The sequence below is a fragment of the Lates calcarifer genome, linkage group LG14 (assembly GCF_001640805.2).
Source record: "Lates calcarifer isolate ASB-BC8 linkage group LG14, TLL_Latcal_v3, whole genome shotgun sequence".
In the NCBI taxonomy this organism is placed as follows: Eukaryota; Metazoa; Chordata; class Actinopteri; family Centropomidae; genus Lates; species Lates calcarifer.
This window is the reverse complement of record NC_066846.1, coordinates 10,593,670-10,612,731: the sequence shown is the minus strand read 5'-3', so window position 1 is coordinate 10,612,731 and position 19,062 is coordinate 10,593,670. Positions and strand designations below refer to the sequence as shown.

Here is a 19,062-nt window from a genome sequence, read left to right as displayed (position 1 = left end):
GCACTTTCGAGTGTGATGCAAAGGTGGTCTGTGCGCTGCCTGCAACACAGCTCTATTTCCTATGAACTTTAGTACTCTTTCATAGACAAACCCTGACATGAAACCCACAAGTTGAAACAGAAACAGAGGCGGTGATACTGCCCACCCAGAGCAGCCAACGAAACTGCGTTTGGGCGCCTCACTATGTTACAATCTCACGCTTGTGTTCCCCATAAAGTCACGCCATTTTATGACTAGTGAACAGTGTTTTCATAGGAAATTCAGAAATTAAGGAACACTGAAATATACTTAATATTTTTAGCCATATGACTTTGGGGGTGGCAATGTGTTGTTGTCTCGTCCAGTCTTGTCCAGTACATCTGCTTATTCATGCAACTATCCAATCAGCCAATCACTGTGACTGCATTGCAGTGAGTGAAATTCGAGCAGATACAGGTCAGGAGGTTTAGCTAATGTTCACATTGAATTTCAGAATAGGGACGAAATGCTATCATAGTGACTTTGACCATGGCGTGATTGTTGGTGTCAGATGGGTGGGGGTGAGTACTTCTGAACTGCTGATCCCCCGGGATTTTCATGCACATGCAGTCTCCACATTTGAGATTTTCGGAATGATGTGAAAAATACAAAACATCCAGTGACGGAAACACCTTGTTGATGAGAGAGGTCAGAGGGGAATGGCCAGACTGGTTGGAGCTGACTGAAAGACGTTGGTAACTCAGATAACCACTCTTTACAGCTGTGGTGAGCAGAAAAGCATCTCAGTATAAACAACACGTCGAACCTTGAGACAGATGGGCTACAATAGTGTAAGAACCTTTTCAGTTGCACTCCTTTCAGCCAAGAATAGGAATCTTAGGCTGCAGTGGGCACAGACTCACCAAATTGGGCAACAGAAACCTAGAGAAACATAGTCTAAATCTGGATGAATCCAGATTTCTGCTGAGACATGCTGATGGTCAGAGGGCCAGATCTGGCATCAACAGCACAATGACCCAATTAGCTTTGCGTCAACAGTTCAGGCTGCTGCTGGTGGTGTAATGGTGTTGGGAATACTTTCTTGGCACACTTTGGGACCCTTAATACCTATCAATCATTGTTTCATTGCCACAGCCAATCTGAGCATTGTTGCTGACCATGTACATATCTCTTTATGGCCGCAATTGACCATCTTCTAAAGGCTATTTGCAGCATGATAAAAGCAGAAGTCGTCACAAACTGGTTACATGGACATGGCAATGAGTTCACTGTATTTTAGTGGCCTCCCCAGTCACCACATCTGAATTCAACAGAACACCTTTGGGATGTGGTAGAACAGGAGATTCGATAGCCTGAAAATGCATTTGGTAAATTTGCAGAAATCATGTGGTACAATAATGTAAACAGAACCAGAATCTAAAAGGAAGTTTCCAACACAGGCTATGTCCTTGCCATGAGGAATCGAGAGTCAATCAGTAAGAAACTACACAATTTTGTTTACGACCAAAGATTAAATGCATTGCAGTAACTGCACGATTACATACCTCGGTATTGTAATAATGTTAGTGAAGCGGAACCTTGAATCCTATTTCTGACCAGTCTGACCTGTACTTTGTGTGTAGAAAGTAAGCTAGGTAAGATAGTGAGCATGGTAAACATTACAGCATGTTAGCATCACCACTGTGAGCTTGTTGCTGTGCTAATGTTAGCATTTAGCCCAAAACACTGTTTTGCCTATATGTGCAGCCTCACAGAGTTGCTAGCGTGGCAGTAGACTCTTAGTTATTACTTTTTTTAAAAGCATCAAGCTTTTGCTGTTAAAGAGACTCCCAAAATAGATATGGAAGATATTAAGTCATTTCCTTATTTTTGAGTAAGATACAGTTTGATCATCAAGAAGATCATTGAATCTACTTATTTTGTAAGTGCTGTTCATGCACTGGGCAGTCCCATTCTCCTCTCCATCACATTATTTCCTATTGGACATGCAGCAGGATCAACAGACCAACTGATCATTTAGGAAAACACTTGGTGAAACCCTAAAGTGTAACGTTTGCCTGTTTGCTGACATTTATTTTGAAAGAAGAAGTGGTATAATGGCGGTAAAAAGATGCTGGCCAGTGAGTCATTAAAGAAACAGAACCAAGATAGAAATGACAAGTTTAAAGACACACCCAACCTTTGTACAAAAACTCTGAAGCATTGACCACACGAGTTCAAGAGTGTGTATTTATTTATTTCAAAATAATATTTCTACCAAGGTAGGACTACTGTGACATAAAACTGATGCCACACAATATTCACACATATTTACCTTATTTAAATAGATAGGTTAAAAAAAAGATAATACACAGTTATTACATCAGATTAAATTTAATTTCGATTAAATTTAAATTTAGATTAATTAAATTATCCATCATACAGTACATGAAGTCACAGATGCAACTACTAGACATTTGGCCACAGGAACCATCATGGCAGACTGATCTGCCTGGTCACTGAAAGAGAAACCACAGGGTACCATCAAGTGGCTAAAAGTATACACATGATGTATGCATGATAAAATTATATCAGTGTGAAATCGATACTGACCGCTAGTTTAGAAATCATGAGGTTATAGCACGAGAAGCAGTGCTAGCTGTCTATACAGCTGAGTTGAAAAGACAGATGAATGCACATTCATGCATCAAAATCTGTTCTCTTTAACAACAGCTAATCACATTTTAAAAACAATTCTTGACATTTGTTCTCACTGAACTCTGACTTGGATGCTGACTTTGAACTAATTTGTACCCATATAGAACCATACCTCATAGAATAAACTCTTAACTATCCCATGTTTTATAAATGCTGCAAGAACTACCTAAACTTGAACGTTGTTTTTCAAGTTTCCATCCGTGCTTCTCTTGTTTTGTTGATGATGCAATTCTCTGTATGGACATGGAACCAAATCAGAGCAGACTACTAAAAAAAGACATATATAGAGATAAAGAGAGACATGGTTTGAGCTGTTGTCGCAGGAAAAAAGATGTCTGTGATACTGTTTTAAACATTTAAAGCAACATTAACGCTAAGATGTTATCAAGGGCTGTTCTCAATTGGACTTTAAAATGAACACTTATCCTCACGTTTCTCTGATTGTTTTTAAATATGCTTGAAATTTGAGACAACGTGTTTTGCTTAAGCTGCCACAGAAACAACTGAATCCAAAAGAGGGAAGATCCAGTATTTCAACACCTCTAGTTATTGGCAACCAAGGCGAAACAAGGCAAGGCACTGTCAGTCAGTGTGAGTGGGTACAGCTCATCCTGAAAGTTCCTCTTACTGAGATGTGTTTCCACAATTGTAACATTTAGACACTATACTTAGTGTGTTCTCATGTTACAGTGAAAGTTTACAGTATATCGATTTATCTGGTTGTAAAAGCACATAATAAAGAAATAGAGATAATAAGGAGAGGAAGAAGGGGCTTAACTGAGAGAACAATCTATTTCACAATCTGTGCCAACATAAAACACTAAGCCTGTGTGCTCTTTCTGCTAACCAGGATCATTGAGATGAACTGACTCCAGGCATCTTCAGAGGCTTTCGCTGTTTCATAGACAGAGCCATCACCTAAAGGTCAGAGATAATGACAGCAAAGTCATATTGATGAGTGTTTGTGAGTGGACTGAAATATTTGCAACAATACGCTGACTTGACTTTTACGCTTTTTTGTGCAATTTTCTTGCAAATAACTGGCTCATTAGAAACCTTGTGTGCAAAATAGTTGTGAAACAATAGGATAGGACTGTGCAAGGATGAGGACTGACCGTGTAGAAGAGAGGAGTACACATGCTGTGGAGTTTCATCCTGGTTGCCTGTTTGAGTGGGTCTGAAAACATGAAAAAAAGTCTGATTGTAGAAAATTATTACCTTTAGTAAAAATGTATTTCAGAGTTGGAGATGAATGCAGTGAGTTTCACACCAACCTGTTACACCATCCATCTGTGAAAAAGACAAACATTACTTTTTCTTTTTCTTTTTTTTTTGGCAAATTAAAGCACTGCTCAATTTTGTGAATTCAGAATCATCATGTTACACAGCCAGTATCAGGGGGAACAGGACTGACCTTTTATCTTTGTGTTGTGAAGCAGGCAGAGCAGCAGCAGAATAATCAGCAAAATTCCAATAATCGGACGAACAATCAACGCCACAAGAGATGAAGAGCTGGACTCTTCAATAAGAAATAACAAATATATCAATAAACCTGTAAAAACCTCACTATCACTGTATCTGAAAAGTAAGTCAAGTCAGTTTCTTGTGAGCCACTTAGATTCCCTTTAAATATGTATAATGTAAAATGTCCTAAATTTGTGTTTGTTAGTAGAAGATAATTCACAGCAATCACTTCAAGATACACATAAAAGTAAAGCATACCAGCTTCATGTGTGTCAGATATATTGTTGCTACATTCACTGTTTTGAAGACAGATTTCTCTGACATAATGAAATGCAGTTCAATCACTGTATCAGCAAAAATAACATTGAGACTCATCATATACATTATTTCTATGTATTTTTCATATTTTTTGTAATTTCACTGTTCAAGAACAGATTCTCCTTGAAGAATGAGACAGTGCAGGTGAATGTGGTTTCTCCATCCTGTGGCCTGAGGATGTACTGCAACCTGGAGCCGCTCAGGCTCTGGTTCCTCACGGCCCACTTGTAGGTGACACCGCTGTCAGAGGTTACAGTGCACTCCAACAAAACTGTACAGGATTCGTTCGAGGCATGCCAGGTGGAATTGACGGTCAGGACAGGGTCAGATCAGACGCTCTGATGAGAGAGAACAAAGATACTGATAGTGGTGGAAACAAAGCAGCAAAAATGCCTTGATGCTAAAACTGTGTGCAATGATAATATACTAATGAAGTACGTAGCTTTGCAGTTGGCTAAAATCTTGTTTGGAATAAATCACTGAATTAACATTAATGCTTTTAAATGAGCAAATTGCTTCACAGCATTTAGTTTTTAACAAAATGAGGGAGTTCTTACCATGAACCTGCAGAGTGACAGTGACTGTAGGCCTTTGTTTTTCATTCACCTCTGAGACAAAACTGAATTCACCAGAATCTTGAAGAGTCAGTCCTCTCACTGTTAAACTGTAGTTTGTGGGGTTTAGGGACACTCTGTCCTTAAACTGAGGATGTTCAGTTACACTTTGGTCCTTGATCTGCAACTACTGTATATTCTCATGTCTCCAAGTTGCTGAGCTGACCCCTTCAGTCGATGAGCATGATGAAAACTCCACAGTGTCTCCAACTTCTTTATGGATGGTTGTTGGACAGCTGAGAGCCTCCACATCTGAAACACATGAGCAAACAACAGAGTGAGTAAAATCACTTTGTCACTGGCAGACTGTTTCCTGATATTATGGCTGATTGTGAAGCTCTTCATCAGTGCTATTTACAAAAACTACAGTTAGGTGTGACGAGGCAAAGTAAGCACAGAGGCAACGCTTTACAAAAAGCATAAGAACAACATTATAAAAGTGAAGTTGAATTAAATTAACTTGTATGTAAATGTGATCACACAAAATCCAAATGTTATGTATAGATCCTAGGAAGGACGTACACATCCACATTTCATAAGCTAATGTAAGAGTGCATCAGCCTCTCGTAATAATTAAAACTGCAAATTCTCACTGAGCAGAGGTATACAGTACATACCATGGTGAGAAACCACAAGCAGCAGCAGAGTACCATATGTTAAGATGCAGCTTAACCGCTGATGGCGAGCAGCAGTCATTTCTATTAGGACGTCGTCTGTTTCCTCTTCTGGTATCACACTGAAAATGTGTGAAAAACACACAAGGTGGGGTGTGGCAGATAACAGAGCACGAAAGCTGAAGAGATCACTAGTTAGATCTTTTGGAAAAAGACAGCCAATTGTTGTGCATTAAATTGTACCATTTTATATATCACACAACTGACTTGATGACAAATGACAAAAATTAAATGTTCAAAATTTCACTAAAAACATTGGTAATAGTACCCCTGTCTCCATTACAGAGCCAAATAAAATATACATTAGCTGCTGCAACAGAATCTAAAATGATATTAGATCATTTAAAAAAGCATTACATTATGCATAATGCATGCACTTTGCAAAGGGTTTTGACCACAGGAACTTATAAAATAAATGAAGGCAAATGCAGAGCACTACCCAGTGGCTGATAATGTAAACTGCAGGCATGAGGTAATTACATTGGTTCAGGAAGAACAGTCACAGCTTAGTTAAAAGTTTAGATATTCTTACTGCATATTAATCCGTGAATGCCCGAGCTCCAACTGTAAAAAAGAAAACAGCACAGTTTCCTTTTATCCAGTTAAGAAAGAAGGGATTCATTTACATTCATGAATTATGTTCTTTTTTAACAACCATTCATCAAATACAACATCCTTGTTTTCTTCACCAAATTCTGATAAATGAAGCTGCACTTGAGATGTTAGACAGAAATCATGTCATCAGCATAATCACAAAGTCATAGAAATAACTTGACCTTTCAGTTTAGACACTGTAGTTTTCCAACTTTTGGGGTAAAATTCCAGTTGGCGAAGAATTGGTGATGAACTGAACCTTTATAGCAAAACACCATCTTCTCTCCTAAAGAGCAGTGATGTGTGTCTTGAACAGTTGGACCAATATTAGGTATTATCCTTTTGGAAAGTAGCATAACAAATCATACAGCAATCACCTTGTTATTCTGTTACATCTTGCTGCCATTTGGAGAAGCAAAGCTGTACACAGGCTAATAAAACTTCATTGGTTGAGTCACAAAAAAGAAGAAGAAAATATATACACAGTATACAAAAGCAAAACGCCACAGCAGGCCTGCAGTTCTGTACAGAGGCCAGCAGGGGGTTAAATTAATATTATCTAACTAAATCATACAATCTCTTATTGAACATAATGTTGTTTTTCATGTGGTCTTCTGTGCTTCTCTTGTTTTGTTGATGATGCACTTCTCTTTATGACTCTGGAACAAAATCACAAAAAGTAAAAATCATGTGTGTTGTGAGTTTTGTATGTGTGTGTAAGTGATTCTAATCATTAGTAACTTGAACCAGAGATGAAAAAAGCTGAGCCACTGATCAACTGATCAACTTTACAGTTCCTCTTATAGAGGTGTGTTGGTTTGATAGCCAAATTTAGTGGAAGTGGAAACCACAGCTAAACACTACAATACACTGCACTATAAATTGCAGCCTACAGCTACCTTTAGTGTGATTATCAAAGACAGCATGACAGATTTTAGTCAAAAATGTAATATTAGACCGAGCAGATGAACAACCAGAGTTAATGCTTGTACCTGTGGTGGAAAGTGGATTCACATTACAGTCCAATCTCTCTTCTGGATCATCACGCTCACTCCTCTTGTTAAGTCTTTTCAGCTGAATCGAATGAGATATGACGTCACTGTATTCTTTATCTCTTCCATCTAAGAAGAAGGAAAAAGTAGCAGTCTGTTACTAAAAAGCCTGCATTATTTCCAGCTGCTCCACATAACATTGTTATCGTACCATTCCCAGTGTCTTCAGAACCCCCGAGTGATTCGTAGACACAAACACCACCTATAGGTCAATGAAAATCAAGACAAAGTCAAATTAGTCACTTAAAACATTAATAGAATGACTATGGTAACCTATTAGTTTGGTTAAGTTCAACAGTGTTAAACCAGCAACACAGGGAATGCAGTGCAGTCTTATGGATTACAGGATCATTAGAAACTGTTGTTAAAGCATTGAGGAATTCTGACCTGTGAGAAGAGATGAATATTGTTGCTCCTGGTTGACCGGTTGGTCCTGGTCTGAGCTCTGAGGCTGGGGCTGGGAGGCTCTAAAACTTGGGAATCGCAGTAAATCTAACAGGAAACATCAAAGTTACTGCTGTTATGTTCGAAATAAGAGAGGAGAGCGTCACACCAACCTCTCACTACATCAACATATGAAAAAGATATTTATTGTTATTGCTTTGTCTACTACAATAAGTTCATCTTCTCTAATCGTGTCATGTCAAGAATTCCTCTGTAAATATGTATTTTTCATCTGATATTCTCACCCGACTTTATGAAGCAATAGAGCAGGAGCAGGAGAATGACCAGTAAAATTCCAGTAAGGACTCCAGTGAACAGCAGCATGATAACTGGAGAGCTTTCAGGTTTTGACACTGCAGAAAGAAACTGTATGATTAAAATAGTGTGTGACACTAACACAACAATTGGGTTTATCATTGTCTGCACCCATGTAGAGTAATGTTAATATGTAATCTGATTTTAAATACTGTACTTCAATGAGCTTAGTCATGATTTTCATAAAGTTTCATTTTTTATAGAGTTACTGCTTTTCAATTAGTCATTTTGATTAAAAAACTGTAATGTTGTTTCCTGGTTTTGAGTCATCACCAAATGGTGCCAGTTTCTTAAGTCATTTCATGTGTTATCACAACTCATTTTTTGATGGTGCAGAGGCCCTAACTTCTAACCCCAACTCCCTAACCATACCCCAACCCTTAATATTATTATAATCAACCTAATATCTCAACCTAATGTTTCATTTCAACAGGCTGTGGTGTCAGTAAAATCTCGGTCATCTGCCATCTCTTCACAGTGAAAGTCTATGGGGACTAAACAGTATTAAATAACACATGAAAAGCTTGAAATGCATTGACATGACATGTGCAGAGTCCTCAAAAGTGGCGTGCATTACATACACCACTCCATGATATCACATAGATAGAAAAAACTCCCACAAGTTATTTTTTACCAATTTGGTTTTTAAAATTTTTTTAACATGGACCCGCCCATTCTCACCTGAATTCACTCTCAACTGATTACCTGCTGGTCTATATCTCCACCTCCTTCCCATTGTTCTGTTTGGCAGCAAGACTGAGCACATGCTGAGGAGGGATCTCTGCACCTTTGTCAAACTACCACTGATGTGAGTCATTCTGTTTTAATATTGCTAAAGTTAAAAGCTTTGAGGATTCAACAATGTACACTTCATGTATACTTATTGGTACATATTATTTTCTTTACTTTGTTTGCCTTGAATAGTGCATATTGATTGTTGTGTGTAAGCTAGCTGTAGCTCTGAAGAAGCTGCAATTATGTGGATCCTTAGTCCAGATTGTGCTTTAAAAACAAGCCATACTTCTGATGTCCTCCTCTGCTTAAGCTCATTAATGCACCCATGAACCACTATCCTACAAACATGGTTAATTTTGCCATTAAATCAAACCTTAAAAGAGATAAAAGTATTACTAAACGCACACTGTATAGTAATGTTGACAGCGTTGCTGTAATCTCCAGATCCAGACTCACACCAGTACACTGCACCACTGTACTGTAAACTGTGGATGGTGCATGTAGATCCAGTCATTATTCCCCAGCCATGACAGAATGACCGTTGGCCTGTCTGAGTAAACCTCATCACTCTCCACTCAGCAGAGTTTCCCTCACAGCTCAGTGAGACAGGACTCAGAGGTGAAGTGCTGTTCTCTGTCAGGATTCACTGTGAGAGACGCTGCTGAGTTAAGTTCTGAAAAACAAAACGTGATAATGGGTCCAACCAAGAAAAAAGAATTACATGATTAAGAACACTGCAGTGGAAATGAGCCAGTAACTTGGGTGGAATCCTAGACATGAAGGTTTATAATTACATACATTTTTTCATGTAACATGTTCAATGTTTTGTCAGTTTTTACACTGTTAAAGTTTTTCTTGGTGGATATTCTTAATGTAACTTAAAACTACAGAAAATACATCTGATTTTTAACATTTTTTTTAATAAAGCATTTTATTATTTAACTTATCTTGAATCAGCATGGTTGATTGTCAGCAAATATCATCTTGAATAGATACGTTTTGTATGAGAAACAAAGCAAAAAACATAACGAAAAACTGACCTTTAGACCAGACGAACTCTGATTCACTATAATGAGAGTAGAACACAGAGTGTCCTCTTCTAACTCTGCACTGGTATCGTGCTGTGTGTGTTGGCCCATTAATGATGTAGGAATCCTCTTCAGTCCCATTGGTGCTACCAGGTAGCCGTAGTACTCTGTAGTTCCTTTCTGCTGGTTGGGGAACAGCCTTATACCAGTAGAACCTCCATCCTGCCGATGGATGTTCAATCTTACAGGTTAGAGTTACTGAGGTGTTGGGGCTCAGCCATGATGGAGACACAGTGAGGACGGGTCGAGGTTTATCTATAGGGAAGAGATTTTTTTCAGAAAGATAACATGCTGGTATGTACTTGCAAGGCATTTTTCGTTTCTTGAAATTTTATTTTAAGGATATAAATACTCTCAAAGATAAACTACATAAGTGAATATTTATAGTAAAAAAAAAAAAACCCTTTAATCATTCACATTTTGAGAATAAATAAAATAGAATGTAACTTACTGGCATACACTGTCAATTTGAAAGCGCCACTCCACTTTGTTTTAAATTGTCCAGATATGTCTCTACCTCTACATTTGTAGTATCCATTGTGGAATACATAAGCAGTGATCATAAATTGATCATTATTTGAAAGTTTCATTGAGGTGGTTGTTTTCCATTCATACTCCCACTTTGAGTTTCCTCCGTTCTTAATCTCACATCTGAGGGTGATCCTCTCCTCTCTGTATATCTTTGGCCAGTTGGGGTGCAGGGTCACAACAGCTTTCTTTGCCGCTGCTGACAAAAGGTTTAATTTGCATAAAACCGTTAAGTATATGGTTTTATAAGGGCATGATTAAATTTCAGTAGTAATTAAGAGTAATTTGGTAGGTTCATCCTAAATAAATAAACAGAAAAAAGATATTTGTTCAGTCACCTGGAGTGTGTCCGCAGAGGAGTCTATTCAGCACTATAACAGAGATTTATTTTTTATTAGAAGACTGACTGAAATACAGTAAAGAGATAAGAGATAAACACATACCCCTGAAATCAGTGTAATATATCAAATATCACACTGCCATGTAATAATTTAATAAAGGTTTTAAGTCACAATCAATATCTTGACTACAAAAAGACAGTTGATAAAAACCACAAGCTTCTCAAGGCCAAAGAAAAACTTTGGTGATGAGACTTTATCTGTTAGTTTTTTTCTTTTTCTTTCTTTTTTTTTAACAACAGTTGTTTTCCTTAATCTAAAACATTACAAAACAGATTAATATACTCACAGAGTGACCCCAGCATGCAGAGCAAAGTGTTCCTCATCCTCACATCCACCACTGAAACACTCAATCTAGGAAAAACAGAACTGTGTGGGGGAGACGTTACACTTCATATCAGTGAGGTTAATCTTCATCTCCGGAGCTCACATCCTCTTCCTCTCCTGTCACGCGCAGCTCATGAAAATACACTGAAAGTCTGTGTCAATCATAAATAACTTGTGTTTTTATTATAAAAAGCAACAGTTTTGAGGCCACAGAGCTGTGATATGATGACCACAGTTCAGCCAGTTCAGACCTGGATTCTCCAGGTAAAACCCTCTTACTTGTGAATATCACAGGTTTATATTTCTTCATCAGGTTCTGGGTAAATGTAGAGTTGAAGTAACACTGCATGCATTTGTTGAGTTTAGAGTGTAGTATGGAATATGATGTGTGATATGTAAAAAGGCCCTGTGTTATTTCTGTAGATGCAAACTCATCCTAATTTCCTTCCTGTAGATATGATCATCCTCTCAGCTACTGCTGCCTTCGAAACGGTCAGTATTTCTGAATGGTGCAAGGCTGCTTTGTTACATTAAGTTATGAAGGTTTGTGTTTTAACATGCATAAAACAAAGACGCAAAAATGACATTTTAAAGATTTATTATTAATTCCACCAAAATATCAGATGGAATCTACATTAAAACTATAAAAAGTGAAAACAGTGAGGGACAGCTTCTGTTAAGTAACAAATCAGTCATATATCTCACACACACACACACACCCATATATGTCTTTCACTGCCACGTCAAAACATGAATGTAGTTTTTTCATGTAGTCTTCCACACCTCTCTTGTTTTGCTGATGACATTTATCTTTTTATGGACCTGGAACAAAAGATAAAAAATTAAATTAAAGCAAATATGGTACATGCACTAAAGAGGAAGCAACTTTTACTACTGAGTTCACTAAAATATTACAATTTCTATGTGTAATCAGTCAAATGACTAAAAAAAGCATAATCAGAAATGAAAACTGGATCTTAAATAAGGAAGCAAACTTAAAATGTCCTCCTTTACACAGAGTGATAACATGTTTACATCAAGTAAGTAAAATGTCAATGAAGAGACTGAAGGTCACTATCATAACAGATGCTTGTTTAAAGAAAGAGAAAATGTCAGCTTGAGGAGAAAAAGACAAGTTAAAAAGGTACTGTTAATGTGTGTACCTGTGGCTGAATGTGGATTTATGTTAATATAGATGGAGCTTTCCTCTGGTTCATCACATTGCCCTGTTGATGATCATATGACAGTATTTAGAAACCTTTATCATTGATTACAATTACAAGGTAACCTCAATATTTGTATTAATTTCAATAGGAGGTGTAACGTGGGTGGTATTAGTGTCCAGGTGACCTGAGAAATAATGTTTTACTAACTTTTAATATTAATCATTTACTTACTGTATAATTATAAATTGTAGTTCTCAACAGCTTGACAGAGTTTATACTGTACCTTCTCCAGTGTTTCCAAAGACTCTCATTGTTTCATAGACACAAACATCACCTGCAGGTCAAAGTCTAATTAGTCACCTCGTGTCTGTGATAGGGATTTAAACTTTAAATAACACAGAAACTGAATGTTGAACTGACTGTGGAGAAGAGAGGAATATACTTGTTGTTGATTAGCATCATGGTTGACTGGTTGGTTTGTAGCAGAGCCCTGATTCTCTCTTTGAGACTGAGTGAGCCTGAAACATGTAGTTAAAAATAAATCAGTAGTAGCAGTAATTGGCAAAAAATGTTAAATGTACACCTTTAGAAAAGAAGGTGTAAAGTGTGATGCTGTTTCTAAGCTGGAGATGAGAGAAGAGAGAGTGTTGTACGAACCTGTTCCAACATGGATCTGTGAAAAGCACAGTAGGATTTGTGTTAAACTGAACCACTGCTCCATCACATGACATCAGAACTGATCAGTGATTGTTTAATAATCAGTGTCTCACCTGTTGACTTTCTGCAGCAACACAGCAGCAGGAGAATAATCAATACTATTCCACAAAGCAGCAGAACGATCAGCAGCACAGGAGATGAAGAGCTTTTAGGTTCCATCACTGCAACTTAATAAATAAGTTTAATAACCTTTCTTTATGGATTTTAAACTTCAGCAAAGTGATTTTACAAAAATGAGTGTCAGGTCACAACAAATAAACCATGCACCTGCAGCATCTATACATTAACACACTACATTATATAAATCCCTGTTCACATAATCAATTCAGCTGTTATTCAACATCAGTTGAGTATCTGATCATTCTTCTTTCTTACACAATTTGCAAAAAACTTAAAACAGAGATAGTTTTACTTGTCCTCACCTTTAACTGACATCCAGCTCTGTGCTGACTTTCTTCCTGACCACTGACACTTGTAGAAACCTTCATCTGACTTTGACACTGCAGAGATATTCAGCTCCTGTCTGGTATCACTTTGGATGAGTTTGTCATTGTGATAGAAAAACACACTGGAAAGATTTTTTTCAGTCCTGAATCTGCAGCCAAGACTAACAGACTCTCCCTCAGTCACAGGATGGACGGGGCTCACCAGGATAATACCATGATAATCACCTGTAAAACAGTCAGAGAATATTAACTATCAGTCAGAGATCAGACCTTTAGAGTGAGGTGACATACAATGATGAGATTACACATCTGCTTTTATTCTTCTGCAGTTCTTGTTTCTTTTACAGGATCATCATCAGACCTGACATTTGACCTTGTTTACTTACAACCTACTGTCTGTGTCTTACAAGTAACCTCTGAGCAAAGAAACAACAGCTTCCTACAATGTCCTATAAATGATACAGGACTTGTTTTGATCACTGACATAAAAACTTTAGTTCATATCACCTGTAAACTCACAAGAACTAAACCAAACCCTCATCATGATAAGGGACAATATGTGACTGTGCTCTCTCTGGAAACACAATAAGAGAAAAGCTGCGACTGTGATGATGATGAGCTGATGTTTAGTTAGATATTTACTGTACCCAAAGTTTGGATGTAAATTGTTTTGTGAAGGTCTCTCTGAGTACTTCAGCTTCTGCCCACCATCCACTAACATGCAGATTAATTGGTGGCTCTGAATTGCCCATAGGTGTGAATGTGAGTGTGAATGGTTGTTTGTCTGTATGTGTTGGCCCTGCGATGGACTGGTGATCCGTACAGGGTGTACTCCGACCATCGCCCAATGACAGCTGGGTTAGGCTCCAGCCCCCCCATGACCCTTAATGGATAATCAGTATAAATAATGGATGGATGGATGTTTTGTGAAAGGATGTAAGTGAAGTAAGAGTTGCCATCCAGACTATTATGCTGCTAAATTGTGATAAAGACTGACATTTATCTCTTCATCAGATAAGAACTAAACTAAAATTCTAGAAAAAAATGAACTGAAAATCCAATAAAACATACCCCATACAGTGATGTTGACTGCATTGCTGAATTCTCCTGATCCAGACTCACACCAGTACACTGCATTACCATACCAGTAAAGCCTCATGTTACATGTGGATCCAGTCATTCTCCTCCAGTCAGAGCAGTCTGACTGGTAGCCATGTTCATTAAACCTCTTCACTCTCCACTCAGTAGAGTTTCCCTCACAGCTCAGTGAGACAGAGTCAAAGGTGAAGTGCTGCACTCTGTCAGGATTCACTGTGAGAGACGCTGCTGGATGAAGATCTGAAAAACAACAATGAGGAGTCAAATCAACCACAGAGATATTACAATTAGAGCACAATGAATATTCATTTGTTAATTGTTTTTTGAGTATTAAAAACATCAGTAGAACAAACACTGCCACAAAATTCAGTGTTTGGATCATACAGAGCACATGGATCAACAGCAGAGAATGACTCTGTGTTTTCAGATGAACTGAAGAGAAATGAGGGAAGAACAGAGGGAAACAAAAAGAGAGTGATATTCAACCCAGTCCTGAATTTAAAAGCCTCCAATATTAACATTTTGTTTGGTGACAACAAACTGACCTCCAGACCAGACAAACTTTGGTTCACTATTCTCAGTGTAAAACACTGGATCTCCTCTTCCAGCTCTACACACATATCCTGCTGTGTGTGTCTGACCATGAACGATGTAGGAATCCTGTTCAGTCCCTCTGCTGTTACCAGGTAACAGTTCATAGATGTAGGAGTTGTGTGACAGATCAGGAACAGTCTTATACCAGTAGAACCTCCATCCTGCAGATGGATGTTCAACCTCACAGTTCAGAGTTACTGAGGCTCCAGGACTCAGCCATGATGGAGACACAGTGAGGACAGGCCGAGGTTTATCTGTTGGAGAGTGATTTCCTCAGAATGAAGAGATGTTATGATGTCTAGTCTCTGGACATGGAATCATTTTTCTCTCAATACATTATCTCCAAACACATAACACATACAAACAGATACAATCTCAGGATAAACTAACACAAACATTTGAATGAATTGTTTAGATTTTCAGTGTAAATGAAATATGATCTGACTTACTGTCATACACTGTCAGTCTGACTGAAGAACTCCACTCTGTTGTTCTATGTTGTGAACTTTTCACTCTGCCCTTACACCTGTAGTCTCCACTGTGGGATGATGAAGCAGGACTGATCCTGTGTTCATGTTGATTTGAAGGTTTGAATGAGCTGGTTGTTTCCCATTCATACTCCCACTCAGTGTCTCCACCTCCCTGGATCTCACATCTGACAGTGATCGTCTCTCCTCTGTATATCTCAGACCAGTTGGGTTGCTGTGTTACAACAGCCTTGTTGAAAACTGTTGCCACCAAATATTCACATTGTGAATAAAAACAGATAAAAAAAATCAACAGGGAGAACTTCATAGTTTTCAGGTGTTACTGTAATGGTAATTATGGTGATGAATTCTTGTTTTATTTCAAAGAAAATACTGCACTCGCCTATTTTTTCAATTGTGACTGCATTACTGTCCTCTGTGTAGTAAACCTGTTTTACTCCTCTTCCTCTGCAGTGATAGATGCCTCCCTCTGAGACACTGATTGTGTGGTGTAAGGAACTGCGTTTGATGAGCTTGGCTGCAGAAGACTGTGAGGTGCGTCTGAACCAGTCATATCTCCAGCCAATGGAGTCCTCCACAGAGCAGGTCAGTGTCACACTGCCCCCTGCTGGTATGCTTGTTTTATCTGCTGTCAGTGTGGGCTTGCGTGTACTGGCTGTTCATATTAAACCAAAAATTAAAAAGGGGGAGGGAAAGAGAGAGAGCTAATCTTGTCATTTAACAATAATAAAAAGGGTGTGTTTAAGAGTGATACTGTCAGTAATAAGAAGGAGAATAGATGTGATATGTAATATGTAAATTATATATAAAAAAATGTGTTACCTTGACCGTCTCCATAGAGGAGTGTGTTCAGCACTAAAATAAAGATCGAAACCTCATCAGACACGGTCAATCTCACAAAATCATAATAAACTAAGACATTTAAAAAGCAGTTTGATCAGAGGCAGCTGTTGGTTATCAACACATTTCTGAGATGATATTCTGTAAACTGCTAAACAGGCAGGAAAAATAAACCAAATGAAATCAAGGAATTCAAAAGCTATATACATTATACTTCAGATATACTTTATACTTCAGGCTCCACAGCTGAGGTCCTCTGCTCTCCCTGGATGACATATCCAGATCCTGCTGCCTCAGGAAAACTAGAGCCATCACAGGAGATCCTGCCCACCACCTGTTTGACCTGCTGCCCTCTGAACGGCACTTCAGGTCAGTCAAGTCTCACACCACCCCCCACCTGCTCCCCTCACCTCACCACCACAACTCACACACACTCACACACACACACACACACAGAGCCAAGGACACTATTCAACCCACCTTGCACACCTTAAACTGTCCTGGTTTCATTCTTTGGACAAACCACGTGTGTTGTTTTTTCTGTCTATTGTGTACATTTTGTATTTTATTGTATATACATTCTTTTCTATAGTGCACCATTTGTTACGTGGAGCACCCACAATTTCATTGTATTTTACTGTACAGTGACAATAAAAGCCTATTCTATTCTATATCACAGTCTACCAATCTGAACCAAGACAAATCAGCAACCACGTTCACATCTACATACATGTTGATAAAAACATGATTCTGCCTCTGAAAGTCACAGAATTGGAAAATGACTGATGTACTCACAGAATAATGAGAGCACACAGAGCAAAGTGTGCCCCATCTTCACATCCAGCACTGACACTGTCACTCTGCTGCTCTGCTACTGAAAAGATGTTGCTATGTTGCAATAGTAATGATGCAGCAAAAAGACGAAGAGAGACGATCTTTACAGAAGAAGAAGTTACATTTCATATAAACGTGAATGCTTCTCAACTTCTCCTTATGTGAAGGTTCTTTCTTCCATTTCACACAAAACTGACTTTGACCACAGTGTACTTTGACATGTTCACACTTTCTGCCCATTGAAAAAATATATCAGCTGAAAAGGTCGTAGTCAAACATTTAAATATGTCAGAGATAACTCACTGAAATCAACTTCTTCATTCTCAGGGTGATTGAGATTCTACTTTTATCTGAAAAAAAGGTCTTTATCTGAAATCACACAATCAAGCTGCTGTACTGAAAAACAGCTCGTAACCTCTGCATGATCTTCTCAGATTGTGGTGGTTTCTGGTTTCACAGTTCCACACTTTTCTGAGAGACCTCAGACACAGACACAGAAAAGATTGATAGAACTCAAACAAAATGTAAATTGTTTAATCATATCTTTGCCTTACTTGGTGCCTTAGCATATACAGAGATCTAAAGTCCTACCCCATTTCCCAGCTTGCCTGTTTTACCATTATTAGCTGTAATTCAGTGGTTTTTCTTAGAATAAAACAACTGTTTAGACACTGACCACAGTTATTAGCTGTTTAGCTATTTAGCTACTGGCTCATTTGCATTTAAACTGCATCACATCATCATTATTGAACACATGAGAAGTTCATATAACTACAGATCAATATGTAACTCAAATTACAGTCAATATTAGTGTCTCAAATTCTCTCATTTCAAATGCATTCATTAGAAATAGCTTTAATAATGTTATGCGGTTAATGTATCAAGTCCATACATTTCATTTACAGTCATCATTGTGCTCCAGGATCCATAGAGAGAGAAAACAAGAGACGCATGACAACAATGTGAAAAACAACATTCACATTCAAAGAGATGTTAGGATGGAAGTATTTGTGTTAAGACATTAGACACTGGGTTTAGTGCAGTTAGCAGAACATATGGAAAAATAACATGATCTGGGTTTAATTTCAGCATAAATGACAACATTACTGAGATGATTTGCTTTTGTATTCATTCTTATCTGTTGCTGACATGGTGTAGGATCACTCTACTTTTTAAAGCAAGCAGTGATATTTTATATTTGCATATCCTTAATTATTCACAAATGACCTAATGGATGGTGTCAAATTATGTGCACAGGGTAACACGCTCAGCTGATGGAAACAAGAAGTCCTCCAACAAGAAGGTCCATATAGGATATTTGACCGTACCCTCTGATAAGACCCATCAGAGTGTATCTGGAAACTGTACCCTAGTGGTGATGGACCAGATCTATCTGTTATGCTGCTTTTGCTGCTTCCTCGTTGTCCTCTCTACCTCCTGCATGTTGTCTTGTTATACACAGCACTGCCACCAGGTGTCACTATACACACTCTGTAGTTACAACCAACAGCAACAAGCTCAGATCCTTCATGAGTCATTTCTGGTCTCTGTAGCTCTTCCTCTGTCACCATGCTGCAGTTTTAACAGCTTAAAGACATTTGAAGACTTTTTGTAAGAACAGGTGATGTGTCTTTACTATTGACAGAGTAAAA

The 19,062-nt window shown here is 38.1% G+C and overlaps 2 protein-coding genes and 1 long non-coding RNA gene across 3 annotated transcripts; all 3 read right to left on the bottom strand.

The window, feature by feature from the left end:
- Positions 1–2,194: 2,194 nt before the first annotated feature.
- LOC108890826 (signaling lymphocytic activation molecule) lies at positions 2,195–5,199 on the bottom strand (the record flags this gene model as incomplete). The annotated part of the gene is made up of 7 exons (XM_018687840.2): positions 2,195–3,594; positions 3,792–3,853; positions 3,951–3,966; positions 4,091–4,195; positions 4,399–4,457; positions 4,573–4,786; positions 5,016–5,199. Coding segments are annotated over 7 exons (738 nt in total), but the record flags the coding sequence as incomplete, so codon positions are not given.
- A 6-nt stretch (positions 5,200–5,205) lies between these two features.
- LOC127143238 (uncharacterized) lies at positions 5,206–6,470 on the bottom strand. Its single transcript, XR_007814523.1, has 3 exons — positions 6,279–6,470; positions 5,690–5,808; positions 5,206–5,324 (listed from the first exon to the last, which is right to left on the bottom strand). It is a non-coding gene; the product is annotated as an uncharacterized LOC127143238 (long non-coding RNA).
- A 5,338-nt stretch (positions 6,471–11,808) lies between these two features.
- Positions 11,809–17,458, bottom strand: LOC108890824 (obscurin). The gene is made up of 13 exons (XM_051075751.1): positions 17,372–17,458; positions 16,559–16,591; positions 16,110–16,391; positions 15,698–15,976; positions 15,200–15,502; positions 14,628–14,894; positions 13,533–13,781; positions 13,164–13,277; positions 13,051–13,066; positions 12,814–12,911; positions 12,677–12,727; positions 12,391–12,453; positions 11,809–12,049 (listed from the first exon to the last, which is right to left on the bottom strand). Exons 1-13 carry the CDS (start codon positions 17,406–17,408, stop codon positions 12,042–12,044), a joined length of 1,800 nt encoding a protein of 599 aa, XP_050931708.1. The 5' UTR covers positions 17,409–17,458; the 3' UTR covers positions 11,809–12,041.
- Between the last annotated feature and the right edge of the window lie 1,604 nt (positions 17,459–19,062).

Coding starts and splice junctions, on each gene's coding strand:
- LOC108890824 (XM_051075751.1), bottom strand. CDS start 17,408: ATGGGGCACACTTTGCTCTGTGTGCTCTCATTATTCT. Junction 15,503..15,697: donor CAGACTGACAGTGTATGACA/GTAAGTCAGATC, acceptor ACTCTCCAACAG/ATAAACCTCGGCCTGTCCTC. Junction 13,278..13,532: donor GAGCTGGATGTCAGTTAAAG/GTGAGGACAAGT, acceptor TTATTTATTAAG/TTGCAGTGATGGAACCTAAA.